This window comes from Macaca nemestrina, chromosome 4 (assembly GCF_043159975.1).
Source record: "Macaca nemestrina isolate mMacNem1 chromosome 4, mMacNem.hap1, whole genome shotgun sequence".
Lineage (NCBI taxonomy): Eukaryota > Metazoa > Chordata > Mammalia > Primates > Cercopithecidae > Macaca > Macaca nemestrina.
In genome coordinates this window covers 72,915,389-72,939,118 of record NC_092128.1, presented here as the reverse complement: position 1 = coordinate 72,939,118, position 23,730 = coordinate 72,915,389, and the positions used below count along the sequence as shown (strand labels likewise).

At 35.4% G+C, this 23,730-nt stretch overlaps 1 protein-coding gene across 2 annotated transcripts in view; it reads right to left on the bottom strand.

The window, feature by feature from the left end:
* Positions 1-587: 587 nt before the first annotated feature.
* Positions 588-23,730, bottom strand: part of LOC105475512 (VPS50 subunit of EARP/GARPII complex) — a 121,835-nt gene continuing 98,692 nt past the window's right edge. For both annotated transcript variants that reach the window (XM_011730843.3, XM_011730842.3), the window contains exons 22-28: positions 20,350-20,430; positions 12,716-12,864; positions 11,525-11,621; positions 10,293-10,451; positions 6,255-6,376; positions 3,943-4,132; positions 588-1,694 (exon numbers count right to left, since the gene is read on the bottom strand). In XM_011730843.3, the coding sequence (XP_011729145.1) occupies positions 1,575-1,694; positions 3,943-4,132; positions 6,255-6,376; positions 10,293-10,451; positions 11,525-11,621; positions 12,716-12,864; positions 20,350-20,430 (918 nt within the window). In that variant the 3' untranslated portion in view covers positions 588-1,574. The remainder of the gene's footprint in view (positions 1,695-3,942; positions 4,133-6,254; positions 6,377-10,292; positions 10,452-11,524; positions 11,622-12,715; positions 12,865-20,349; positions 20,431-23,730) is intronic.

Here is a 23,730-nt window from a genome sequence, read left to right as displayed (position 1 = left end):
ACAGGCAGAATCTACTTCACGAGTGCATAATCTAGCCACAAGCAAATCACAGTGGCACCAAACTCATACCTTTTTACAAGAGGAAAGTTTTAAACTGACAGTAAATGAACTGTGAAGTGAGAGGATGAAAACACTCAGCATACAGACACACACAAGCATATTCTGAAAGTGCTTCACATTACACTGTGCACTTACAGACATCACAGGGGCTGATGGACACAGAGTAGCAATTGTTTCCTTATCACCTCCATGCTTGATCACATGCCATCCTGTGCCATCCATTTTATCACCTTAGGTCCCAGAGACTCACAAGACCCAAGGCCTGTTTCTCACATGATTCCTTAGGATTCCGTCAGCTGTTGATGTTACAGGTCATGCATGGCAATCATTGGACCAACGCCACACAAGTTTAGATGTCTTCCACACCCCAGTCAGAAAGAACACACGCAAAATTCCTTATCAGATAGTTGGTAAGAGTACATGGAAAATGGATTTTCATGTCACATATATTAGGAGAAGATCCCTGGCTTCAGGGCAAAGTTTAGAGGAACAACACATACTTACTGAAGACTAAGTGGATTCCAGAGTTCATCATTGGCTAGACTGATATTATGTTACATTTGTGTTACAAAAGGCAGATATTTAAGAAGAGTGAACATATGACCATACATATATGCGTGACTAGCAGACAACTGCTTCCTGAGTCAGTTGACCTGGGTTTTACTGTCCTAGGACAAAATGTGAATTTAAAGAGACCAAAACTTTCAACAAAAAAAAACCATATGTTTATAAAGAAAGATAAAAGAAAATCTCATAATCATGATTCTGTATGCTACTCAGGCATTGAAAAGGCACACTCAATGAAATTACTTTTCACCATTGGTTTCAGGATACAAAACAATTAAAATTAGAACACGCTAAAAGCTGCACTATAGTTCATGACATCTGCATGCCACACAAAAAATCAAAATGTAGTCTCACATAGGCTGATCATACTCGAGTATATTTATTACATTTCATCATTTATGATCACTTTGTTATAACTAAATTAACCCTGACATAAACTTTGACATTTTAAAAACAGAGAACATACTGATTTTTCATCTATGTTACTTACACGTGTTTTTTAATTCTCATGCAGTGCTCATAATTACGAGATACTACACATTCACCCTCACATTATGCTTAGTAAGAACCAAGCTCAGAGGGTAGAAAAATGCCAACTTCATTCTCCATAAACTTCCCATACATATATTAAGCCACCGTTCTTCTAATTATATACTTATGGTACATTCTTCTGTAAAATGTATAACTGTAGTCACATAACCATTGTTATGACAAGGCAACAATATCATTTCAGATTACAACAAATGAGACCAAAAGTTGAAGAGACCACAGCATATAAAAGTCATGAGAACACCACACACATTTCAATGTTTTTCACTTTCCAGTCGAAAAAAACATGCACAAAGATTTTTTAGCAGATAGTTGTCAGAAGTGCATTAAAAAACTGGCTTTCAGGTCATATATGTTGAGTGAGGATCAATGCCATTGAGGAAAAAGAGCAGTGTTCATTATCTTTTAGGTCTGTCTATATCATCTATAGCTGCTAGAAGTTTTTGTCTTGCTTTCTTATTGATATGGGATCCCAGGCAAACATTCACCAGATTGGTCAACTGCTTCGTTGAATATTCCTGCTCAAAGAAGAAAGATCCAAATTTAGTACCCTAAAAGGAATGTATCTGATTGGTGCAACAAAAGAATAGGCGGATATTCAGGTGCAGTGGATAGTTACTGAGCATTATAAACCAGTGAAAAACAGTGGAAATTACAGTTGGCAAATGAAAGGCAAATTGTTTACTGAGCTGTAATAGGAGGAAATAAGAATACTATAGTACACATTTCAAATAGTAAGCACTAGAATCTGTTTTAACATGGCAAAGTAATCTGACATGCATATGCTTCTTACTACTTTGATGATCACACACTTTACACTTGTTCTGTGATAGTCTTTGTTATTGAGTCATCAAAATACATTGACATTTCAAATTTTTTAAATGCTACTGATGAAGTATTTTTCTGGTCCTCTACATTCTGTAAACACTTCAGTTAAAAAAAAAAAATCTCCAACAAGAGAACAACAACTCTTCTAAGATACAACGAATGAATAAGGTAACAAAGAACACAAAGTCAGGGGAGCTGCAAATAAAATTAAGACTACAAGTATCTTTTGCAATCCAAATCCATCTGGTTCCTGAATTTCAGATATTGAATTGCCAGGATGAGAATAAACAGGGATTCATCAGAAATTTCTGCAGATTGATTTGGTACTGGAGGTTGAATAGCAAGAGTTCAGATAGGGAAAGATAGCTGTGTACTATTATCTAATAAGAAAATGTGTCTTTATTGAAGGTAACCACTAAATATAGTACAGTTTCAAAACAGGAGAAAGAATTGATTTTAAAAACTTAGCAAACTGCTCAGCTTGTGTATCTGATCTCTGAGAGCACCTGTCCCCACTTGGTAAGTAATCTCATTTAACCACTCAGCACTCAGTGAGGATGCATCGTCAGTAATCACTGGACTCAACATTTTGGGGAGTTTCCTTCAAAGACAGAAAAGAGTGTCCCTGCTGCTGCTGGGGAAATGTCACTGAATTACAAATATCAATCAGTTAAAGCTCTTTCAAAGTACTAAGCTGAAAAGAAAAAATCAGTCCACTATATTAAAAGAGTAAATCCAAAAAATGGGCATCATTCTTGCATCAAATAATGTGTATTTAGAGCTGCGCCTTTTCTCCTCAGCTACTTTGTACTCCTTCCCAAAACCCTTTCCTCAGTACCAACCCAGAAGTGTTTACAGCTTACTTTACTAAATGGATTCTAGCAACATTCAGCAGTCCATCTGCATCTAGGTTTAACATTTTGGTTCTCAAATGTCAGTGGGGCTAAACGTGGTGAAGTTTTTCTCATTCTGGCTTACTGGCCAAACTCATTAAAAATAACACATACATTTCTACTTTGCTTCTAAAGATCCAAAACCAACTAAGAGTGGGGACATTCACATAAGATTCAGGCCAACGTGAACATTCTAGGCTAATGTTCATTTTATCTCTTTACAGCGTTAAGGCCAGAAAGGATGAGTCTGAGCAGGTATATACAAATAATTCATTTCCTTACCCAAATGAAATAAAACTTGACTTAGCTTTTACGTATGACATTCATAGGTTAAGAAAATGTGAACCCTTGAGTTATCAAAGTAACGAGGATTTGGTGATGATTTTAACACATACCATATACAGAAAAGCTTCCCATACCAAGCACACTGAGTTGAACTGTGTCAAAAATTCAGCATCCTACGTAACAATAGTATTTTTCTTTATCTATATAGTCATACAAAAGAAAAATAATCAAATCTGTATTAAAGGTAAAATCTAATGTAAGATGCAAGTTAAGTTTAGCCATTTAAATATTAATGTCTTCAATCATCACTAATACATGTCAGTGTGTACGATGTTACCATTTCATTGTTGAGGAGTACGAGAAGGTTTGTGTGAGGTTTAAGTTACATAATCGATTATGGCTTATGAATCATTTCATTGTTTCTGTATTCAATCTGTCTCAGCATTTATCAACTTCAGCCTTTTCCTATAATATAGTTGCAGGAAAAATTTAGCTAATGTCTTGACTTTGGCTGTATTTCTAGATAATTACAGTAACAGTTCACAAAGGGCTGAAAAAGATTTGATGAGTCAAAGGGTACTGCTTAGATACAGTGCCCTTAGTCTGAAAATGGTAAAGAACTGACCTAAGTAGTTTGTATTAAAAAAGTAAATGTTTCTTTATATTTCACTCTCATGATTTTGGATTAAATAACACACGCGACAAGAACAGCACGAAGAAAAAGGAATAAAAACTTAATTAACTGTTTTCCAGCTCTCACCCTGTGCTCTTTGATCCAGCGTTCCATGTCATTCTCAGTTAGGTAATAGGCTTTAATATAAGTTTCCACAAATTCTTTATCAGGAATGGGTCTAATATCTGTTAGTTTTTCAAGTTTCATTAAAAACTGTTGAAAATCCAATTGCATCAGGGCACGACCCTCATTACTGCACTTCTTGACATTGGCATATCTAAGATGCAAAACAATAAAAAAATACATTATAGGATAATTAGAAGCAAAAACTGTCGGGTATTTGAAGTTTTCTCTAACCTATATTTGGACAGATTCCCCAGAAATGAGAGGGTTATAGGAAATAGAGAACATAAGTCTTGAGTCAGAAAGACTAGGTTGTGTTTGTGCCCTGTCATTTTACCTATGGGGGCCTCAATTTTCTCATTTGCAAAGAGATCCAATGACTTCAAGGCACTTTGTTGTGCTACAGACCATAGTTCTCTGTATTCAATTAATATAATCGTCTGTAAGAAAGTTAAACTGGTATTCCAGTTAATCTGGCTGCCAAGAGTTATTATAAAACTAAGCTTTAAATACTTCAAAGTAATCTTAGTTTTATGAAACTGTTCAATATTGTAAGTATTCAATGCAAAAGAAACAAATGAAATAATTCTCCCATGAATACTCTGAAAACATAAAGAAATGTGTAAGGATGTAAGCATAGAAAGTATATACATATTTTTCGTGATAAAAAGTTTATAGACTTATTCTGACATTCTACACTACTGAAACAGTGTGTTTTAAGGTGGACTAGTAATAAAGACAAATATACTAACCCTAACAATACAACACTTTATTATTCATTAAGTCAGTGTTTCATTTCTTCAATCAATCATACAAAACATGGAAAATTCAACTGTGGGAATGAGGTACCTATCCTAAGGAAAGTTACAAGAAAATAAAAGCTTATTTTATTTAAAATGACCAAGCTTTTTTTTAAAAAAAAATAAAGAGTATTTTATACAGAAATATTTATTCACATTTCTACTTAATTAAACAAATTTATTTAAAATACTCTTCGTGATTGTTAACACAGCCATTTTATAATTTATAGCACCGTTGGTTTCAATACAGAGTGCCAAGACTGTTGTCAGCTTGTCACTGTCACCTTCCCACTTTCTAATACATTCTTTTGTATAACAAATGAGAACAAAAGGAAAATCAGACAAATGATAGTGTGAAAATTCAACTGATGTGCAATTCTAGAGCACTGTACAGGGTCTTTGAAATAGCTGTTTGCTTCTCAGGGATATTTCAAATGTATTACTGATCCTTATTTGTATCCTAGATGTTATGGGCAGAGTAAGCATGGTCTCTGAGTAAATGGGAAAATTACTATTAATAGATCTATAACTTCAACACATGAAAGATTTATACAGCTTACAATGATATGATGGTGATTATTATTAATGATGATATAAGGGTTTTGAGGGCTGATTTTGCCATCAGAAATCAGGAGTACAACCAGGTGCAGTGGCTCACGTGTAATCCCAGCACTTTGGGAGGCTGAGGTGGGCAGATCAACTTGAGGCCAGGAGATCTAGAACAGCTTGGCCAACATGGTGAAACCCTGTCTCTACTAAAAATACAAAAAATTAGCAGGCATGGTGGCACACACCAGTAGTCTTAGCCACTCAGGAGGCTGAGGCACAAGAATTGCTTGAGCCCGAGAGGCGGAGGCTGCAGTGAGCCCAGATTGCACCACTGCACTCCAGCCTGGGCAACAAAGCAAGATTGTCTCAAAAAAAAAAAAAAAAAAAAAAGAAAGAAAGAAAAGAAAAAAAGAAATCAGGGGTACATATGCCTTTAAAAACTGTGTGAACTTGTTACCTAACCTCTTTAAGCCTCGGTTTTCTGAGACTAGGTTCTCTCATTGATGAAACAGAATCATAGTACCTTGCAAAGAGAGTTTATTTCAGGTTTGGTGATATAATCCTGTGAAATGTTTGGTTCAGCAAATAACACATAGTTAATGCTCAAAAAATGTTAGGTATAACAATCATCATCATCATAATTTTATTATTAGGTAATAATAACTGTTAGTTTTAACTTTCAGATAACCATTAGATTCTGCATTCCTCACTCATCTACTAGCTGGGTCTATGCCACTAGCAAGAAAAGAAAGCAGAGACAAAGACAGACACAGTGGGGTCTAAGGTTTTTTTCTCTAATTATATCCCAAACTTGTCTGCTAGTTATCATTATTTCTACTTATTCTCTCCAACCATTAATACCATATGTTATTCATATATTACAATTTGTCATTAAAGAAACAAATAATGCTTTCATGAAAAACTTACCCTTCTACGATAGTTCGATTAGCCAATCGTATACAATGTTCCCAAAGTATATTAGACACAGGCAAGGGTATTCGAACTCTCTTAGAAACTTCATTTAGCCTCCTGTTAAACTGCTCAAATTCCTAAGAAGACAAATAGTAGCCATTTGTGAATATCATTAAAATGCCACAATGCTCTCCCATAAAAATGGTTTAAATAAAAAAGATTTAAAAAGACTCATAATCAAACCAAGTAAAATAAAAAAAGATAATGCCAAAGATAATTTGGACTTAGTATGAAGGTCTTGAAAATGTATATGCACTAGTTTGAATAGATTATGTTATAATACAGAGTATACTATATTTTATTGCAAAAGGAGTAAGTGTCATTAACTGATTAAACCATGTTAACAATGTCCAAATGTCTCAAAATTTTCTATGGTTGTCAGTACAGATTAATACAGCTCAATGACCTAATTTGGCTTCAAAAATATCTTCAAGAAACCCAGGTTTAAAAACATGGTTTGATATGTGTTCAGTTCAGAACTATTTGTGATTTGTAGCTATACTCCTCAGAGTGCAATCTAATACATTATCATTTTCCCTAAACATTTTTTAAAAGTAAATAATTCTATGAGTTGAGGATGTCATATCTAAAATGCTTGGGGCCAGAAGCGTTTCTGGACTCTGGACTTTTCCCAGTTTTGGAATATTTGCATTATACCTACTGGTTGGGAATCCCAAATCTGAAAATCCCAAACCAGAATTCTGAAATGCTCCAGTGACCAATTCCTTTGAGTGTCGTGCTGGCACTCAAGAAGTTTTAGATTCTGGATTATTTCAAATATTAGATTTTCGAATTTGGGATGCTCAACTGTATACCAAATGGTCAAAAAATCATACTCTATCCACAAATTTTTAGTACAATGGAAACAATAAAACACAGTTTCTATTACCTACAGAAAAACTGAGTATTTTTATTGTCTTTTATGACATGATCGTACTAAAAATATAAATACATATACCTGATTTAGACAAGTCCAATAATTAGACGGAAACAGCAGAAGGTTTAGCCTTCAATGAATGTGTTTTTGGTCTCTTTGGACTATTACTATTTAAATATACTCATTTAATATTTAATGAAGTAAATGCTGTTGACTCTTCCCTGGCAATATATTTCAAATATAAGAAGGCTTGGGCCGGGGGCGGTGGCTCACGCCTGTAATCACAGCACTTTGGGAGGCCAAGGCGGGCAGATCATGAGGTCAGGAGATCAAGACCATCCTGGCTAACACGGTGAAACCCTGTCTCTACTAAAAATACAAAAAATTAGCTGGGCGTGGTGGCGGGCGCCTGTAGTCCCAGCTACTCGGGAGGCTGAGGCAGGAGAATGGCGTTAACCTGGGAGGCGTAGCTTGCAATGAGTGGAGATCCTGCCACTGCAGCCTGGGTGACAGAGCGAGACTCCGTCTCAAAAAAAAAAAAGAAATCTTAAAATGACATTTTTCTTTAGTTACTTGAATAGAGAAGCTACACAATGTTTAACATGACTGACATGTGTTCAACTTTTCTAACAACACATAAGAGAAAAAAAATCTAATCTGATCACCACTCAGGCAATCACATAATGATAACTGTGTTATCCTCTGCTCTTTTGCTTCTTCTTCCTAAATCACAATTTTTCTTGCTAATTTATTTTTAACAATTAATTGCTTTTAATCATTAAAAAGAAGTGGATTGTCAATTCATGAAATTTATCTTCGAAAAATCAAAACTGTATAAATAATTGCTCTTTGTTGTTTCATTTCATGGATCTAGGAGAGTAGTAGTATTTGTTACTGTATTTATTTATGCATTCCTTAAACTGCTTTGGATTTCAAGAGTCATAATTCAATATTTTTCATCAATATTTAAAAGATAAAGCTATATGTATAAAATGCTTTCTGTACAAAATAACATTCTACTTATTGCTAAATTCAATGTTCAAAAATGCTTGTCATAAAATGAATCATACAAACATTTCATTTTTCTTATGATTCTTTTGGGGCAACATAAGCAAACTGTCTACACTTAGATGCTGAGACTTAGAAAAGTAACAGAAAGAACAAACGTTATCACAGATAATTAATCTTTATGCTTAAAGAAGACCTTAAGCTGCTAAAAATTGGGCTACGTTAATAATCTGAATAACACGAGTTCTTTCTTATAACTGGAATAACAAATAACTGAAAAAAGCAGCCTCCTCATAGTATGTGTATTTGTTGAGCACAGAAGTCTTTTTCTCTTGCACCCCTATTAGGTCCATGGTTAGTATGTTCTATGGTCTGAATGTTGTGTCCTCCCTAAATTCATATGTCGAAATCCTAATCCCAGGGTGACAGTGTTGGGAGTTGGGGCTTTTTAAAAGTGATTAGGTCATGAGGGCCAAGCTCTCACCAAGGGAATTAACACCCTTATAAAAGAGCCCCAGAGAGTTGCCTTGCCTTTTTTACCATGTGAGGGTACAGCAAGGTGACATCTATGAGAAATCAGACCTTCACCATATACCAAATCTGCCTGAGCTGTGATCTTGATCTTGAACTTCCCAGCCTCCAGAGCTGTGAGAAATAACTGCTCTGCTTATAAGCCACCTAGTCTGTGGAACTTTGTTGTAGTATCCTAAAGGACTAAGACAGCATGTCATAAAAAATAGAACCACCTTTTCAAAAACAGAATTGTTAAAAAAAAAAAAAAAGGGGGGTATCATTATTTATAAATCACATTTGTCTTTTACATTCCAAATGAAAATTTGCAATTGAAATCTCCTGGGTGCTCTAGAAACCAAGTTATTGCTTTGATTATCTTTCAAGGTCAATAATCTCTGAATTCCAGAGTGGCAAATATAGAGCACCCTTGGTGTCACTCCCCGCTAAGATCTCTATGGAAACTCCTAGCAATTGCTTACTGATGTTGGCATGATTAGTCCCGGAGTCTGGAGACAGCCTCACGGTCTTCAACCTAGGCCTCCGAAGGGGACCATAAATTGCTGGGAGTTGGTGACTGAAGAAACTCCATTACCATCTCCATTTTAAATCTATGGTTCTGTTCATTGGTTCTCAGATGTCCTAGGCTCTTATTTGCTGACTTGGTCTAAGCAGGTAAGAATGATTGTGTAAATGAGATTAAAGTGAGGAGGTTAAGAAGGGACATTTTTCTTTTCAGTTACAAAAATGAAAAAATTTTTTCTGAAAGTTACTTTCATTTTCTCAGATGCTCTTTCCACACCTTATTTCCTTACTTCCCGCAGGCCTCATCTCCAGTCTCACCTTATCAGGGTCCTTCTCCGAGCATGACAAATACATGGTCTTCCTCTTTCACCCACATCCTGTCATTCTTTGTCTCTCTTCAGATGATTTTGGTTTTTTTCACAGCATTATTCATCATCTGACATTATATCTCAATTTATCTCTTTACTGCTATCTCTGCCTTGGCATGTAAATTCCTTGAGGGCACATAAGTTCCCGAATTCACAGCTATACTGCCAGCACTTCTATCAGTGTGTGGCACATGCCAGGTGATCTACAGGTATCTATTCATGCATAAGTGAAAAAAAAAAAACCACAATTCTTTCCAGGAAACGTATACACACAGGTCACTGACTCCAAAGAGGTGTTTGTATGACACACTGCAAAAGTAGTGTGATTTTCTACTCGGAATAATCAGAGGCATGGTCTCTTGCTAATGAATATTATGCTAAACTACAGAAATAATTTCTAATTAAACTGAAATATCTTCTTGTCATTATAGTGATGGCTACTGAGATTACATAATATGAAAGTCAGCCACGACATACAACAATTCAAAATGGGTAGTGAACAAAGCTAAAAAAGTCTATGATGTATTCTTAGATCTAATAGAAGACAAATTCAGAAAATAAGCCTATTTCAATTCCGGGTCTTTAATACCACAATGCTAGAAATGTGGTAATAACTATAATCTTACTATTTTAGAGCAACTGCAATAAAGGAACACTTCTCTTAGTAGATTGATCTTTAGCAAAGGTGTTTCCCAGAACACTTGCCTTTAATAGTGCATCTACATATATGTTGTGCTGTGACATAATTTCTTTTACATCCCATTTCACATTAGCCATGAGGAGCAGCATCTGTTCATAATCAAGGGCTTTACCAGCCACAATCCAGTAAATTGGTTTGCGTAGTTCACTGGCAGTTGAGACTGTCTGAAATAAATTTCACAGAAATGGAAACAATTATTTTCTAAAAGTATCATATTGATAAAGAATACTTGCCCCTGTTTCCAGTATATATCATATCTGAAAATAAAACACTATATATTTGGAGATTTAAACTACAAAAATATTTTAAATATTTGAGTGAAGGCAAAGGTCTTACTCAAAACATAATTTTGAGACATTCAATAAACTTGAAGCCATTGACACTGCAACTGTAAAAGAACTAGAGCTCTTCATGGAGCCTAGCAATTACTTCTCAAATTCTTCTACTTCTCTCCATTTCCACTCCCACTACATGATGTCAGGATTCCACCATCTCTCCCCTGCAATACTGTAGCAGCCTTCAAATTAGTTTTCCTGTCTCTAGGACTGCCGTCTACAGTTCTTTCTTCACAATGCCCCCAGAAAACTCTTTCTAAAACACAAATCCAGCCATGCCACTCACCTGTTTCAAACCCTCCAGGAGCTTCCATGCCCTCCAAATGAAGTCCAACTCCTGAAGCAGGGTGCTTTATATGCCAGTGGCTCCTGCTGATTGCCCCAGCCATCTTTCTCATTCCCAGACCTCCTCCCTACTCCAACGAGCTTTCCTCAGCTGTTCGCATGCACCATGCTCTTTCTCACGGGTCTTCACATATGCCATTCCCTTTGTCTAGAACCCATCCCTCATTCACCCTCTCTACCTTGCTGGTCCAGTTTAAACATTACTTCCTTTAGATAGCCTTTCTAGATAACCTTCTCCCACCCAGAGCCTCTCCTGTCCTCCACTCTGGGTTAAATACCCTCATGGCACTTTTCCCTTACCACAGTACTTATCATGCTTTATTTTAATAGTTTTAACTGGTGCTTTCTCTCTCACTAGTCTAAAAGTTACACGAGGTGCTCAATAGTATGTATTTAACACAGGAATTCATGAGTGAATAAATGAACACTCTATCTGGCTCTCCTGGGTTTTCAAGACTGACTTCTAGTTAAACAAACAAACAAACAAACAAACAAATCTAAATAATCTGTGTCCTATCTTGCTCACAGTTGAAATGACATACAAGACCATATCTGACCTGAGAATAGAACTGCTGAAGAAAGGGCTTTTTGACTGCAGGCATCACAGCATCCAGATGCGGCTGAAGGAACTCAAACTGTTCAGCCAAGAATACCCTAAAGGGAATAAATAACCCACTGTGTAAACAAATTGTGTAGGATTTAGAGCCTGTCATGTTTTCGTATTTTTTTAACATTTCTGAGCAAAACTTTAACAATAAAAATTACTTTCCACTTTAGTGGATGACCCTGTAATACCACTTGACATGTTCATTTATAATCTACACAATAAATAATGCTGAGTTTATGACTGAATGGAAGTTTAAGAGAAAGAAAAGCAACTTCAAAGGAGCCAAGCAGCTTACGAAGAGGTGTAGGGTCATGTGCTTCAAATGTAAGATGTGAGCCCAGAGTAGCAGGTTGAAAAAAGAACACAAGGGTATTTTTTAAAGGATTTCTTTTAAAGATCTCATTCAGTTATATACAACAGACTCTTGAAATCTCAGATTTAATATCTGACACTTTTAATATCTGACACTTTTCAGAAGTAACCCCAACATTTCTAATAGGCAGCAAACTGTAACTTGGCTGAGTATCACAAATGAACGACAGGTGCCAGAGGCTGGATACAGGAATGGGAGTCAGTGGGCTGGTGAAGGAGCCTGGACTACTGCCTGCAGATGCACTGCATCCAGGCACTGTCTTTTTCTGCTTTTTGTTATTAATGCAAGAACTCTTACGTTATATTGGACTACATTTTATAGAAATGCAGAAGTTATATGCGTTAATTGTATTAATAACTCTGGGGATTTATAAAGGTCAGGAAGCATTCTTATTGATGTCAAGGGTCAATTATACTTAGCACTAAACTGACAATGCAATTACAGCTTCTCCTAGGATCATGAGTCATCAATAAGAAAATATGAAGCATAGTATAACGCTTCCTAAAGCTATACTTAAAGCGTGGATCATGTTGTTAAAGACTGAAAATTAAAAGATTTCCTTCTTTCCATTTCTATAACTGAAAAACCAACCATGCAGTTTAAAAAATCAATTGGTAATCTGTGTTAGAATATACTTGCCAGAAACATATAAGTGATATTTAGAAGTGGTAGATGTATGCAGCTAACTAGAAGTCTAATTAAACAATGCTTACTTTTATAAACTTTCTTAAATATTTAATGGCAATGCAACTGTTTTGAACAACTTACAAGGATTCCGTGGCTACCACTCTTTCTGCCAACCCATACAATGTATCCCCAGATGTCAAAACCACCAGGTGACTGAGGTGTGGACTTGGCACCTTCTCCTTTCTTTCTTCTGCTGCTGTGAGTGTGGCAGTAGGATCAGCAGAAACTTCCTGAAAATACAATACATATATAACCTGGAATAACAAATCTAACAGTAATAAATCACGTGATTTTGACATAACTAGAATTAAAATTAAAATACTCTTGGGGCATACGTTAATTACATTTAGATTCAGTTCTTTTTATCCTGCTGTCATGTTTTGTAACTATTGGAACCTTCTTTTTAATCCTAATTGACAATGAGCCTATATAATATCATCCAAATCTAAATGCTACCATCTGTGCATGACCTAAAGTCTGTCAACACAAGGACTCTTTATGAATTGACAGATGTTTCATAGCAACAATAGTGAGATGGCCCTCAAGAACTTGTAAATGAGAGAAATATGATTACTCCTTGAGAACCACACTGATAAAATCCAAAATTATGGTTTGATTAACCATCTCGCACCCAAATTTTAATGAAGTTTACCTTGGTATATAATCTCAAGGAGGCAGGACTAGAATGAAGTTATAAACTGGAACAGAGCCAAATGTATATATCTGGGGACAGACTACTGATAAGAAGGAAGATGGTCAATGTGAACAAAGGAAAGGGATACCCAGGAAGCAGGATGTGCCAGGCCCTTCAGCACTGTCCAGGAGAGAACCACTGATTCAGGTATACAGCCATGTAGTCAATAGGAGTGATGCAGTCTAATTTGTGGTCAGGAAAACTCATCAGACTTCAAATTTCTCAGTTTTACTTTCATCTGATGATATACTCACTAGAAATCTTCTCATTACTAATTTACCTTTCTAGGTATTCTGATGCCAGGCAAGGAGTGCCTTGGATATGAGTTATGTACATTCTTTGACTTCATATAAACATACCCTATATATTGTAAACAAACAGGTTGGCAAAGGAAGAGTTTCAAAGATACACTTACTCAACTTCTCCTCAATACATAGCAAGGGACTCATTTTTTACTAAGCTCTTAGCAAACAGTTAAAAAAACAAAAACACACTTCAACTCACAGGCATACTGGTCATCTTTTTTTTGCCAGGAGGGTGGGAATATCTTGAGATCATGGGTAAAGATGCACAAGGCTGGCTACCTGGAGGAGCTGACAGAGTACCAGAAGACTGCCAGCTCAAGAGTTACCAATCACTCCAAATATTTCAATATTTAACTTAATATAAACTTATTTCAGTGAATAAGTTTCCCTTTGTACAGAGAATATGAAAGAAGGCTGTTTAGAATACTGACATCATCATAATAGTTATTTGAATAGTTGCCGCATTACACGTCAGAGAAAGAGACTTTTAATTATTGTTTTCTGGGGCACAAAGGAGAGAGGTCAAGGCAGTGAGACTGTAGGAATCTTAATGTTACTGATGACAGTATAATCCAGAGTCACTTCACTGTGAAGGTCATTAAGAACTTTTTATTTCTAATAACAATGAGCTTGAATTACAAATGTTCATTATACTTTTAGTTTAAGTATAGAGTTTTGCAGTACTGACATGGCAACAAACTCCATTCATTAAATTTTGAAAAAAAATTTCATGAGAGAAATTTACAAAAAGAAAAAAAATAGAATAAAAGCTATGTAAGTTAAGCAATAGCTCATAGTACAAAAGTGCAGCTATGTTTTTTAAAGTTAACCTGAATACAAGTTAACCCCTGCCCCCACTCAAAGTTTTAAAATGTTGATTGAACCATAGAATGACAGAGTTAGAAGAGATGCTAAACATTATATAATACAACCCCTGCAGTTTATGTACTACTTTCAGTGTGGAAAACACTCCATGGTTATCTCTATTATGGAGTTTAAAGGTGAGAACATATGAGTAGGCAGATAGCAAAACTAAATGTTTAAATGCAAAATAGCTTTAAAAGAACCTCAAAGAAAATTTAGCACAAAATTGGATGTAAACACATCTAATAGTGTACAATATATAAAGCCAGATTACTTTTTAAAGCAACTTTATAGTAACAAATCTCCAATTATTTTCCATATGAATAAATGAGACATCAAATGCATACATATAATTTACTCCTATAAATTTAGCAAAATGCAAATAAAATTTATAAAACCTTTCAAGTTAGAAAATGGTTTAATTCTTTATCTTTTTTTTCATTTCCTATCTTCTCCTAAAGACAGTGTCTCTTTTCAATCTCTAATTACTCAATTAGCATTTAAAAGTTAGTTTGGGAATAACTGTGCTTCCTCTAGGGAGAAGCAGGATCATGGATCCATGCAAGTTAATTAATGTCATATCTCCATCATTCATTTCCCTCTAAAAAGGAAATAACCCTACTCCAGCAGGAAAAAAAAAAAAAAAAAAGGAGAAAAAATTTTACAAAATTAAATACTGTTTGGCACCAATTGGTTGTCTATCCTATTTAATTCTGGTAGTTATTGATAAGAAACAAGTAAGGAACCTTAAAGTCATTCATGACTCCCCTTCTTCTTCACCTTCCACATCCAATCAATCACTAAAACATGCCTAAACTGACACCTCTCATTTGTTCCTTCCTGATATTACTATTTAAACAGGTCACAGGTTCCTTAGCAGTCTTGACTGGACTATTCTAAAAGCCCATGAACAGAGAGCTCTGTCTCTAGCTTCTCCTATTTCTATGCCAGTTTCCATACAGTTAACTGACTGATTTTTCAACAATACTGATGTGAACTTTCTCAAATAGAGATGTGATCATAACACTCCCTGGTTTTAAAGCCTTAATCCATTCCTTCCAGGAAAAAGTCTAAACATGTTACCATATTACCTGTTTACAACTAACTCTAGCCTAAAACACTGTTTCCCAAATTATCTTCCCCCTACTAGAAAATAAACTCTACATGGGTAGGGAGTTTTGTCTGGCTTCCCCACCTTCCCCTACAATTGTATCCTTAATTCTTGGAACAGTGCTTGGCACCATATAGAGTGTTCAACAAACAGACACTAAATAAACATTTGTTGAATAAGGGTGGCTCACGCTCCTATTTCCTTTAGGGATCTGCTTCAGTGGTCCTTCCTAGAGGGATCTTCTCTAACTGCCCAAATAACATTACACCCTTTCTCTCTCTGTACTTTTCACCTAAGTTCTTCATTGCTCTCAACACAATCTAACGTTAAATTAGATCTTCATTTATTCCTTAACTACCTCCTCCACTCTGGGGGCCATCAGTCTACGACAAAGTACCTAGGCATGCAATATGTATTGTTGAATGAATTAGTAATAAAGATAGCTATCCAACTATCTTGTATCTCATCCTGCACCCTCATCACATAGCTCGTTTTCTGTCTGCTTCCAATACCTCTTATAGTGTTCTCAATTTTCTTCTTAGTTCAGAGTTGTAAATAACTATTTCAGAACAAGTCAAAGAATGATGAGGAGATGTAAAACTCTGAAACATGAAAAACGAATAAAGGAACTGGCAGAAGAAAGGACTCACTTGGGCAAAATGGCTAGGCTACTCAAAGTGATCCAAAAGAAGTAGAAATAGAAATAACAGAAAATAGTTCAAGAGATAAGCATATTTGGTTACATTATAACAAAGCACATTCTACCAGGCAGATGTAAGGCAAGCAGGGCTGCTTTGGGTGGTTATTAGTTCTCAAAAAAACATCACTTGAGATGTTCAAGCAGAAGCTTATGGTTACTAGGTATGTATGAATGCTGTACAGGTTAAATGAGCACAGATAAGTTTCCTTCTATGAGTAAAATCTTGGAAGATTATACTCCAACAGTATAACAAAACTCCTTCTAAGCATCAAACACTTCTGCTTTTAAAATATTGTATAATTAAGCTAAATCTAATATGAATTTTCTGACAATATTGTATAATCTCAAACTCAAAATAGCTCAAGGATCTCCATGAATACCAAACACTTATAATAGCAGTTAATTTTAAATTTCATTCTTTCAGATTAGATATCATATACACAATATATCTATAAAACTAAAAGTTTCTTTGAATTTAGGTACTAACTAGTTAATTAGGGATAGAACAGGGAGGTGGCTCTAGAAAATAATGGAAGGCAAGGAGAGGGTATATCTATAGTCTGAGAGAATACAGTTATCTTTCATATGACAAGAGGAGCCAAAAGCATTTACCTAACTACCTCCTTAATGCCTCCAACACAAATGCATTGAGTTCCCTTCTACTCAGGGAGCTCTTTCACAAAAGCATTCTTTAGAAGATCACTGGAATTGTTGCCCCCACTTCAAAAGGCTTTCATTAAAATACCTTCCTTTGTTCCCAGTTGTATGCCTGGCATTTGAGGCATAAAATTTATGATAATTATTTGCTTAAAGACTAAAGTTCTGTGTTTATATTTAGGAAAATACGCTTGAAGAGAGCAAGAGAGTTACGAAAATGTCAAGCTGACATAAATAAATGGTATGTGCTTACTGCACACTTAAATAAAAAGCTCCTAAACTGGCTTTTTCAGTTTACAGGAGTGCAATAAGTAAAGGCTATAACCCTTTAAAGACTGAAAAATGAAACCTTAACCACCTTTATTCTCACTGTGAGAGTCACATTTTTTAACCTTTCCTACCACCAATGTGCTACTACAAAGAGAATTCACATTTATGAATTTTTCTGGACAAATTTAAAATATTATTATCAAAAATTTAAAGTTGGCTAAAGGCCCGGGTGCAGTGGCTCACGCCTGTAATCCCAGCACTTTGGGAGGCCGAGGCAGGAGGATCACCTGAGGTCAGAAGTTCAAGACCAGCCCGGCCAACGTGGCGAACCCATCTCTACTAAAAATACAAAAACTAGCCAGGCGTGGTAGTGACAGCCTGTAATTATAGCTACTCGGAAGGCTGAGGCCGGAGAATCGCTTGAACCTGGGAGGTGGAGGTTGCAGTGAGCCGAGATCTTGCCACTGCACTCCAGCCTGGGTGACAGAGTAAGGCTCTGTCTCATAAGTAAATAAATAATAAATGAATAAATAAGTTGGCTAAAGGTCTTAAAGCAAACAATTTAGTTAGCATAACCAAATGGGTTACTAAAAATTCACCTTCCTGCTGTCACTATCACCTATACCAGCTTCCTTTCTTACTTTTCCTATTAGACAACTTTTCTTAAACTTTTATTTGATGTGACAAACAAATTTTCTTAGTTTACACTGAATTTATATGATAAATTATTTCAGGCAGCATTTTTAAGACCACAATGATTCTATTTTGCCTTTTACAGCTTAAAGAGAAGTAAAACTTAGAATATCTATATGGAGAAAATAAAATTACCAAAAAAGTATTCATTAAGATTTTAAGTGACATGGAAGAGAAATACAAGGAAAAATATTACTTCCATCTAGTTGGTTTCAGATTGATTAAGCTATAAATTATTTCAGTAGCCAAAGAATGTATTGAGTAGCAAGAAATCAATTAATGTATTCTGCCAATGTAAATGCAAACTAATGAAGTGAAGAAAATTAATACATACCAGCTTAAAAAATCCTGAGATTTGGGAGGCCGAGACGAGCGGATCACGAGGTCAGGAGATCGAGACCATCCTGGCTAACACGGTGAAACCCCGTCTCTACTAAAAAATACAAAAAACTAGCCGGGTGAGGTGGCGGGTGCCTGTAGTCCCAGCTACTCGGGAGGCTGAGGCAGGAGAATAGTGTAAACCCGGGAGGCGGAGCTTGCAGTGAGCTGAGATCCAGCCACTGCACTCCAGCCTGGACGACAGAGCAAGACTCCGTCTCAAAAAAAAAAAAAAAAAAAATCCTGAGATCAAGCAAGTTCTAATAAATGACAAATATATTTTCTAAAATAACAAACCAATGTTTATCAGTATGAGTAATAATTCATTATACACTATGTGGCAAAATCTGAAGCAGAAATCCACATCTTAAGGGTCAAATCTAGAACTGGTGTTCGATGATCACAAGACAGTAGCTAGCAGGAATGACACAGAAATGCCAGGGTGAATGGCTCTAGTGGTAAAATTTGGCCCATTAATCTTGGGCCTTTCAGTCAGAAACAAGAAAAACTTTAGCTGTGGAATAAGATCTGGAGAATAAGATTTGATGCTCAAGGTTATACTTAAGTATCGAATAAGAAGAATCAAAATTGAAACACAGAAAACTGCAAGTGGGGCTGAGACCAGTGGATTTTACAAAACAAAGACTAAAAACAAAAAAGAAAAGAAAAAAGAGAAACAAAAAGGCTGGGTCAAATAAGGAGCCTTGACTCTGAAATTGAAGATCAAGGATTAAACAAATATCATAACCAAGGAAACAAGCCAAGTTATGCCAAGAAACAAGAAACTAAGGGACTGGAGTATATTCATCTACTCTATGAACATTTACTGAAGCAATGCTATGTGCCAAGGTAAGTGATATGACTATATTTTAAAAAATATGTTGGGTAAAAGGATCCCCAAATGTTAAGAGAGAAGGATACCAGTTATTTCTTCTGCCCAAACAGCGCTCACCTGAGATATCAGCACATGCCTCACTCACTTTATTCACAGCTCTGCTCAAGATCCCCATCCTATCACTGCTTCAGTTTTGTCTTAGTATTCAATGAGTATCTGACACTATGTTATACATTTGTTTGTCTCTCTGCTCCAATAAAATACAAGTTCCAAGACAGGAAATATCTCTTCTGTGCACTGATGAATTCCCAGCTCTATAACAATGCCTGGCATATACCAATTGTTACAATAAGTATTCCTTAAAAGAATAATCATGGCTTTATAAAAAGCTTCAATAACAGAAGTATGCACATAATGTAGAGCTTATGAAAAATGAGGAAAATGATTGCTTGTTCGTGTTAGGTTGAAGGAATAAAGGAAAATTCAGAGAAGCTTGGGGTTAAAATAGATGTGGAGAAATGTCTAAACAACATAAACTTCGGGCTACAGTGACCAACCATGAGAAAGTTTTTCTCATTTTAAATGCTTATGTTAGCTGAAACACTACAGGAGGTCAACCCTGTGCTGCTATCTAACCTGTCTTCTTAAAACATGCATTTCATCCTACGATGATAGTCAAAAACCGGGCTCCCTACTACACAGCAACTAAACCCAAACTTTCTCCTTGAATTTCAAAGCCATTTATAAAGTGTCCCAAACACTCAATGCAACCTAACTTTGCAGCATATACCAGTGTCCCAATCCTAAGATCTGTCACACTTCGTACTGCACCCACCTCAAGGCCCTTGCTCACCCTGTGTACCTTAATTTAAAGACTTTTCCCTTTCCCATTAATCCTATGCCTGGTCTTCGAAGTCTAGCACAAGTGTCACTTCTTCCTTTAGTCCTCCTCTGATATTAGTTTTTCACATAAACCTTTCTCTTCTTTGAACTTGTGCTAGACATATGACCAATATCATATTCTTTTATGTATACTAGTTTCTCTCTGATCAGACTATAAGCAATCTGTTTTACTTCCTATATGCACTCATTTAATTCTGAGGACTCCGCTACTCAATATACATATAGACACATTTATACAAAATTGATTGAATAGCTAATTTGCATTTTATATAATCCAAAAGAATATATTCCGATTCATTACTTACTAGATCAATAAGGCTTTCTTGTATTCTGTTTAGAGTTGTTCTTAGTCTACTACTACTAAGGCCGAGTCCTGTTGATTCCAACTGAAAAAGAAAAAGGCTTGTTACATCATTCTAGAGATCATCTTGCAAATGTTACATCTTCAAATTAACCAAGGTATTTGATGAGTTTTCACTCAGATACTTAGCCTTCAGAGGGTTTCCAAATTGCATTTACAAATTCTAATACATCAAGCAAAGGAGTCAAATCTCAAGGGAACCAAAGAAACATTTACCTGTGTGCATTCACAGGACACACTAACAAGTATCAATCTTAAGAATTATCAAGAGAGTTCTCCAGAATTTCTTTCTCAAGAGTCATTATTTTTAGTTGTAAAACTTGAGATTTTAGATAAAGATATTATACTCTGTTGTATGTAAGATATAATGTGCTATGTTCATGTAGCAGCATAACAACATAAAGTTATTTATATTTTTTGCTCATTTATTTTTCTTATACAAATTAGTGATAGCTTAAATCCTCATTCAAAAATCAATACAATTTTCTATTAGGCTTGGTAAACATTTCACAGCATAGATAGAAATCTATTCACTACAACAAAGCCAAAGCATTTATAAAAACCTTCACAAGAGCATAACTGAGAAGGATAAGAATAAGACATGAAAAGCCAGTTAGTCAGCTCTCTGTGTGATGATTCCATTGATGAAAATAAAGGTAATTTAGAGGTAATCATACATAGTTAAAGGCATTTGGAAAAATGTTACAATGTTCTCTATGAGCCAATAAATTTAAAACATTATTAAGAGTAAGCTATAAAATGTATGTCATTAACATAGTCAGAAATTATGTATGTATGACTATGTGACTATATACACACACACAAGCATACATGAACATTTATTATTCCTCTTCTTCTCCCATTTGAGACACAAGAATGAGAAATTATTTACATGTGTCAGAGAGTCTTAAGTGAAAATAGTTGTGCCATAACACTGTGCAACAAAACATGAACTGATTTTATATGCTAATTTTATGATATGTAATACCTTTTATTTTCTCTAGGTTTTATAAACTTCATTAATCCATTTTTCTTCTCTTTTCATTAAGGTATTATTTATATATAAATTACATTCAATCTTTTTAAGTATAGTTTGATGAATTTGGTAATTGCATACAATCTTGCAACCAGCACCATAAAAAGATAGAGTTTTCTCACCCTTAAAAATGTCCTCATACCCTTTGCCCTTATCCCCTTCCCTCACCCTTAACAACTGACCTGCTTTCTCTCACTGTAGTTTTTGCCTTTTCTAAAATTTCATATAAATGGATTCACATAGTATATAATCTTCTGTGTTTGATGTGTTTTACTTAGAATGCTTTTGAGATTCATCTGTGTTGGGTCTGGTGGTATTTTGTAGTGTTTTATTGCTTCATTGTATTTAGTAGTATGGATACAGTACAATCTCTTGTTCAGTTTACTTATTCGGTCAACTAACGTTTGGGTTCCAGGTTTAGGCTATTTGAATAATGTCACTATGAACATTCATGTGTGTGTCCTTTTCTGGACACATATTATTTTCACTTCTCTTGGGTAAATAACTAGAAATGGACTTTCTAATTCATATACTAAATATGTTTTTAACAATGTGGTACTTCCACATTGTTTTCTAAAGTAGCTGTACTGTTTTCATTTCCACACACAATGTATGTGAATTCTAGTTGTTCCATGTCACGGACTAAATGTTTGTGTTTTCCCTCAAAATGCATGTTGACGCCCTAACCCCTAATGTGATAGCATTTGGAGATGGGGCTTTTGGGAAATAAAATCAGTTTTAGATTAGGTCATGAGGGTGGGTCCCTGGTATGATGGGATTCATGACATTTTAAGAAGAGACACTAGAGAGTTTACTATCTCCTTCCACGTGATCAAAGGAAAGGCCATGTGAAGACACAGGCAGAAAGCAACCATCTGCTAGCCAGAAAGGGTGCCCCCCACCAGAAAAAGAATTGGCCACCACCTTGATCTTGGACTTCCAGCCTCCAGAACTCTGAGAAATAAATTTCTGTTCTTTAGCAGCCGAGTCTACACTATTTTGCTACGGAAGTTGGAGCAGACTAAAAGACTCCACAAACTTGCCAATTCTTAATACTGTCAGTGCCTTTTAACTAGCCATTCTAGTGGTTGCACAGACGTATTGGAATTGCTTTTAACATGCACTTCTCTGATGACAGTGATGTCAAACATTTTCTCGTGTGCTAATTAGCCATTCTCATATCTTATTTTGCAGTGCAGATACCCGATAAAGTCTCTTCCCATTTTTTAAGTGAGTTGTTTTCTTATTGAGCTATAAGAGTTGTTTATACTTTGTGTGAACACAGCCTTTCTCCATATGGTTTGCAAAATTTTCTCCTGGTCTGACTTGACTTTTCGTATTTCTGCCTCTTTAGCAAACGTTGTTAACCATGAGGAAGCCCATTTTATCAATATTTTCTTTTATGCTTCATGCTTTTTGTGTCTTTTCAAAGAAGCATATGCCTAACCCAAATGTCACAAAGATTTTCTCCTAGTTTTTTCTAGACATTTCATAGTTTTGGAACTTCTTTAGGTCTTATAAACAATGTTTATTTATATTCTTGTGTATGGTATGAAGAAGAGGGATTGAGGCTTTTTTTTTCTTTTCATACTTATATCCAAGTGTACCCACACCATTTGCTAAAAAAACTATTTTCTCTCCTTAGTGCCGTTTTCAAAAATCAATTGACCATGTAAGTGTGTCTATTTCTGTTGCACTGATCTACTGTTAGGCCAGTACCATACTTTATCAACTACTGTAGCTCTGGAGTAAGTCTTTGTGAAGTCAGGTATAAAAATCCTCTAACTCTGTTCTTCAAAAATGTTTTGGCCATTATGAATCTTTGGCTTTTTGTATCAATTTTAAAATAAACTTCTAAATTTCTTGAAAAAAAAAAAAACCTTGTTATAGTTTTGATTGGGATTGTACTGAACCTATAGATTTGGGGAAGACTGCCACCTTTACAACACTGAGTTTTCTAATATATGCACATGGTGTATCTCATTATTTATTTACATAGCCTTTAATTCCCTTTCTAATGATTTAATATTTTCAGTGTACAAACCTATCAAGTTATCTGTTAAATTTCTTTAAAAATTTTGATGTTACTGTAAGTAAAGCTTTTTAAAAATTTTTTTCATTTTCAAACTGGATTATTGATTTCTGTATACTGACTTTATATTCTAGCAGTTTGCTAAATTATTTATTAGTTCTAGAAGCTTATTTGTGGATTCGTTAGGGTTTGCCATGTCATCTGCAATTAAGGACAACTTAACTTCTTTTCCAATCCATATGCCTTATATTTCTTAT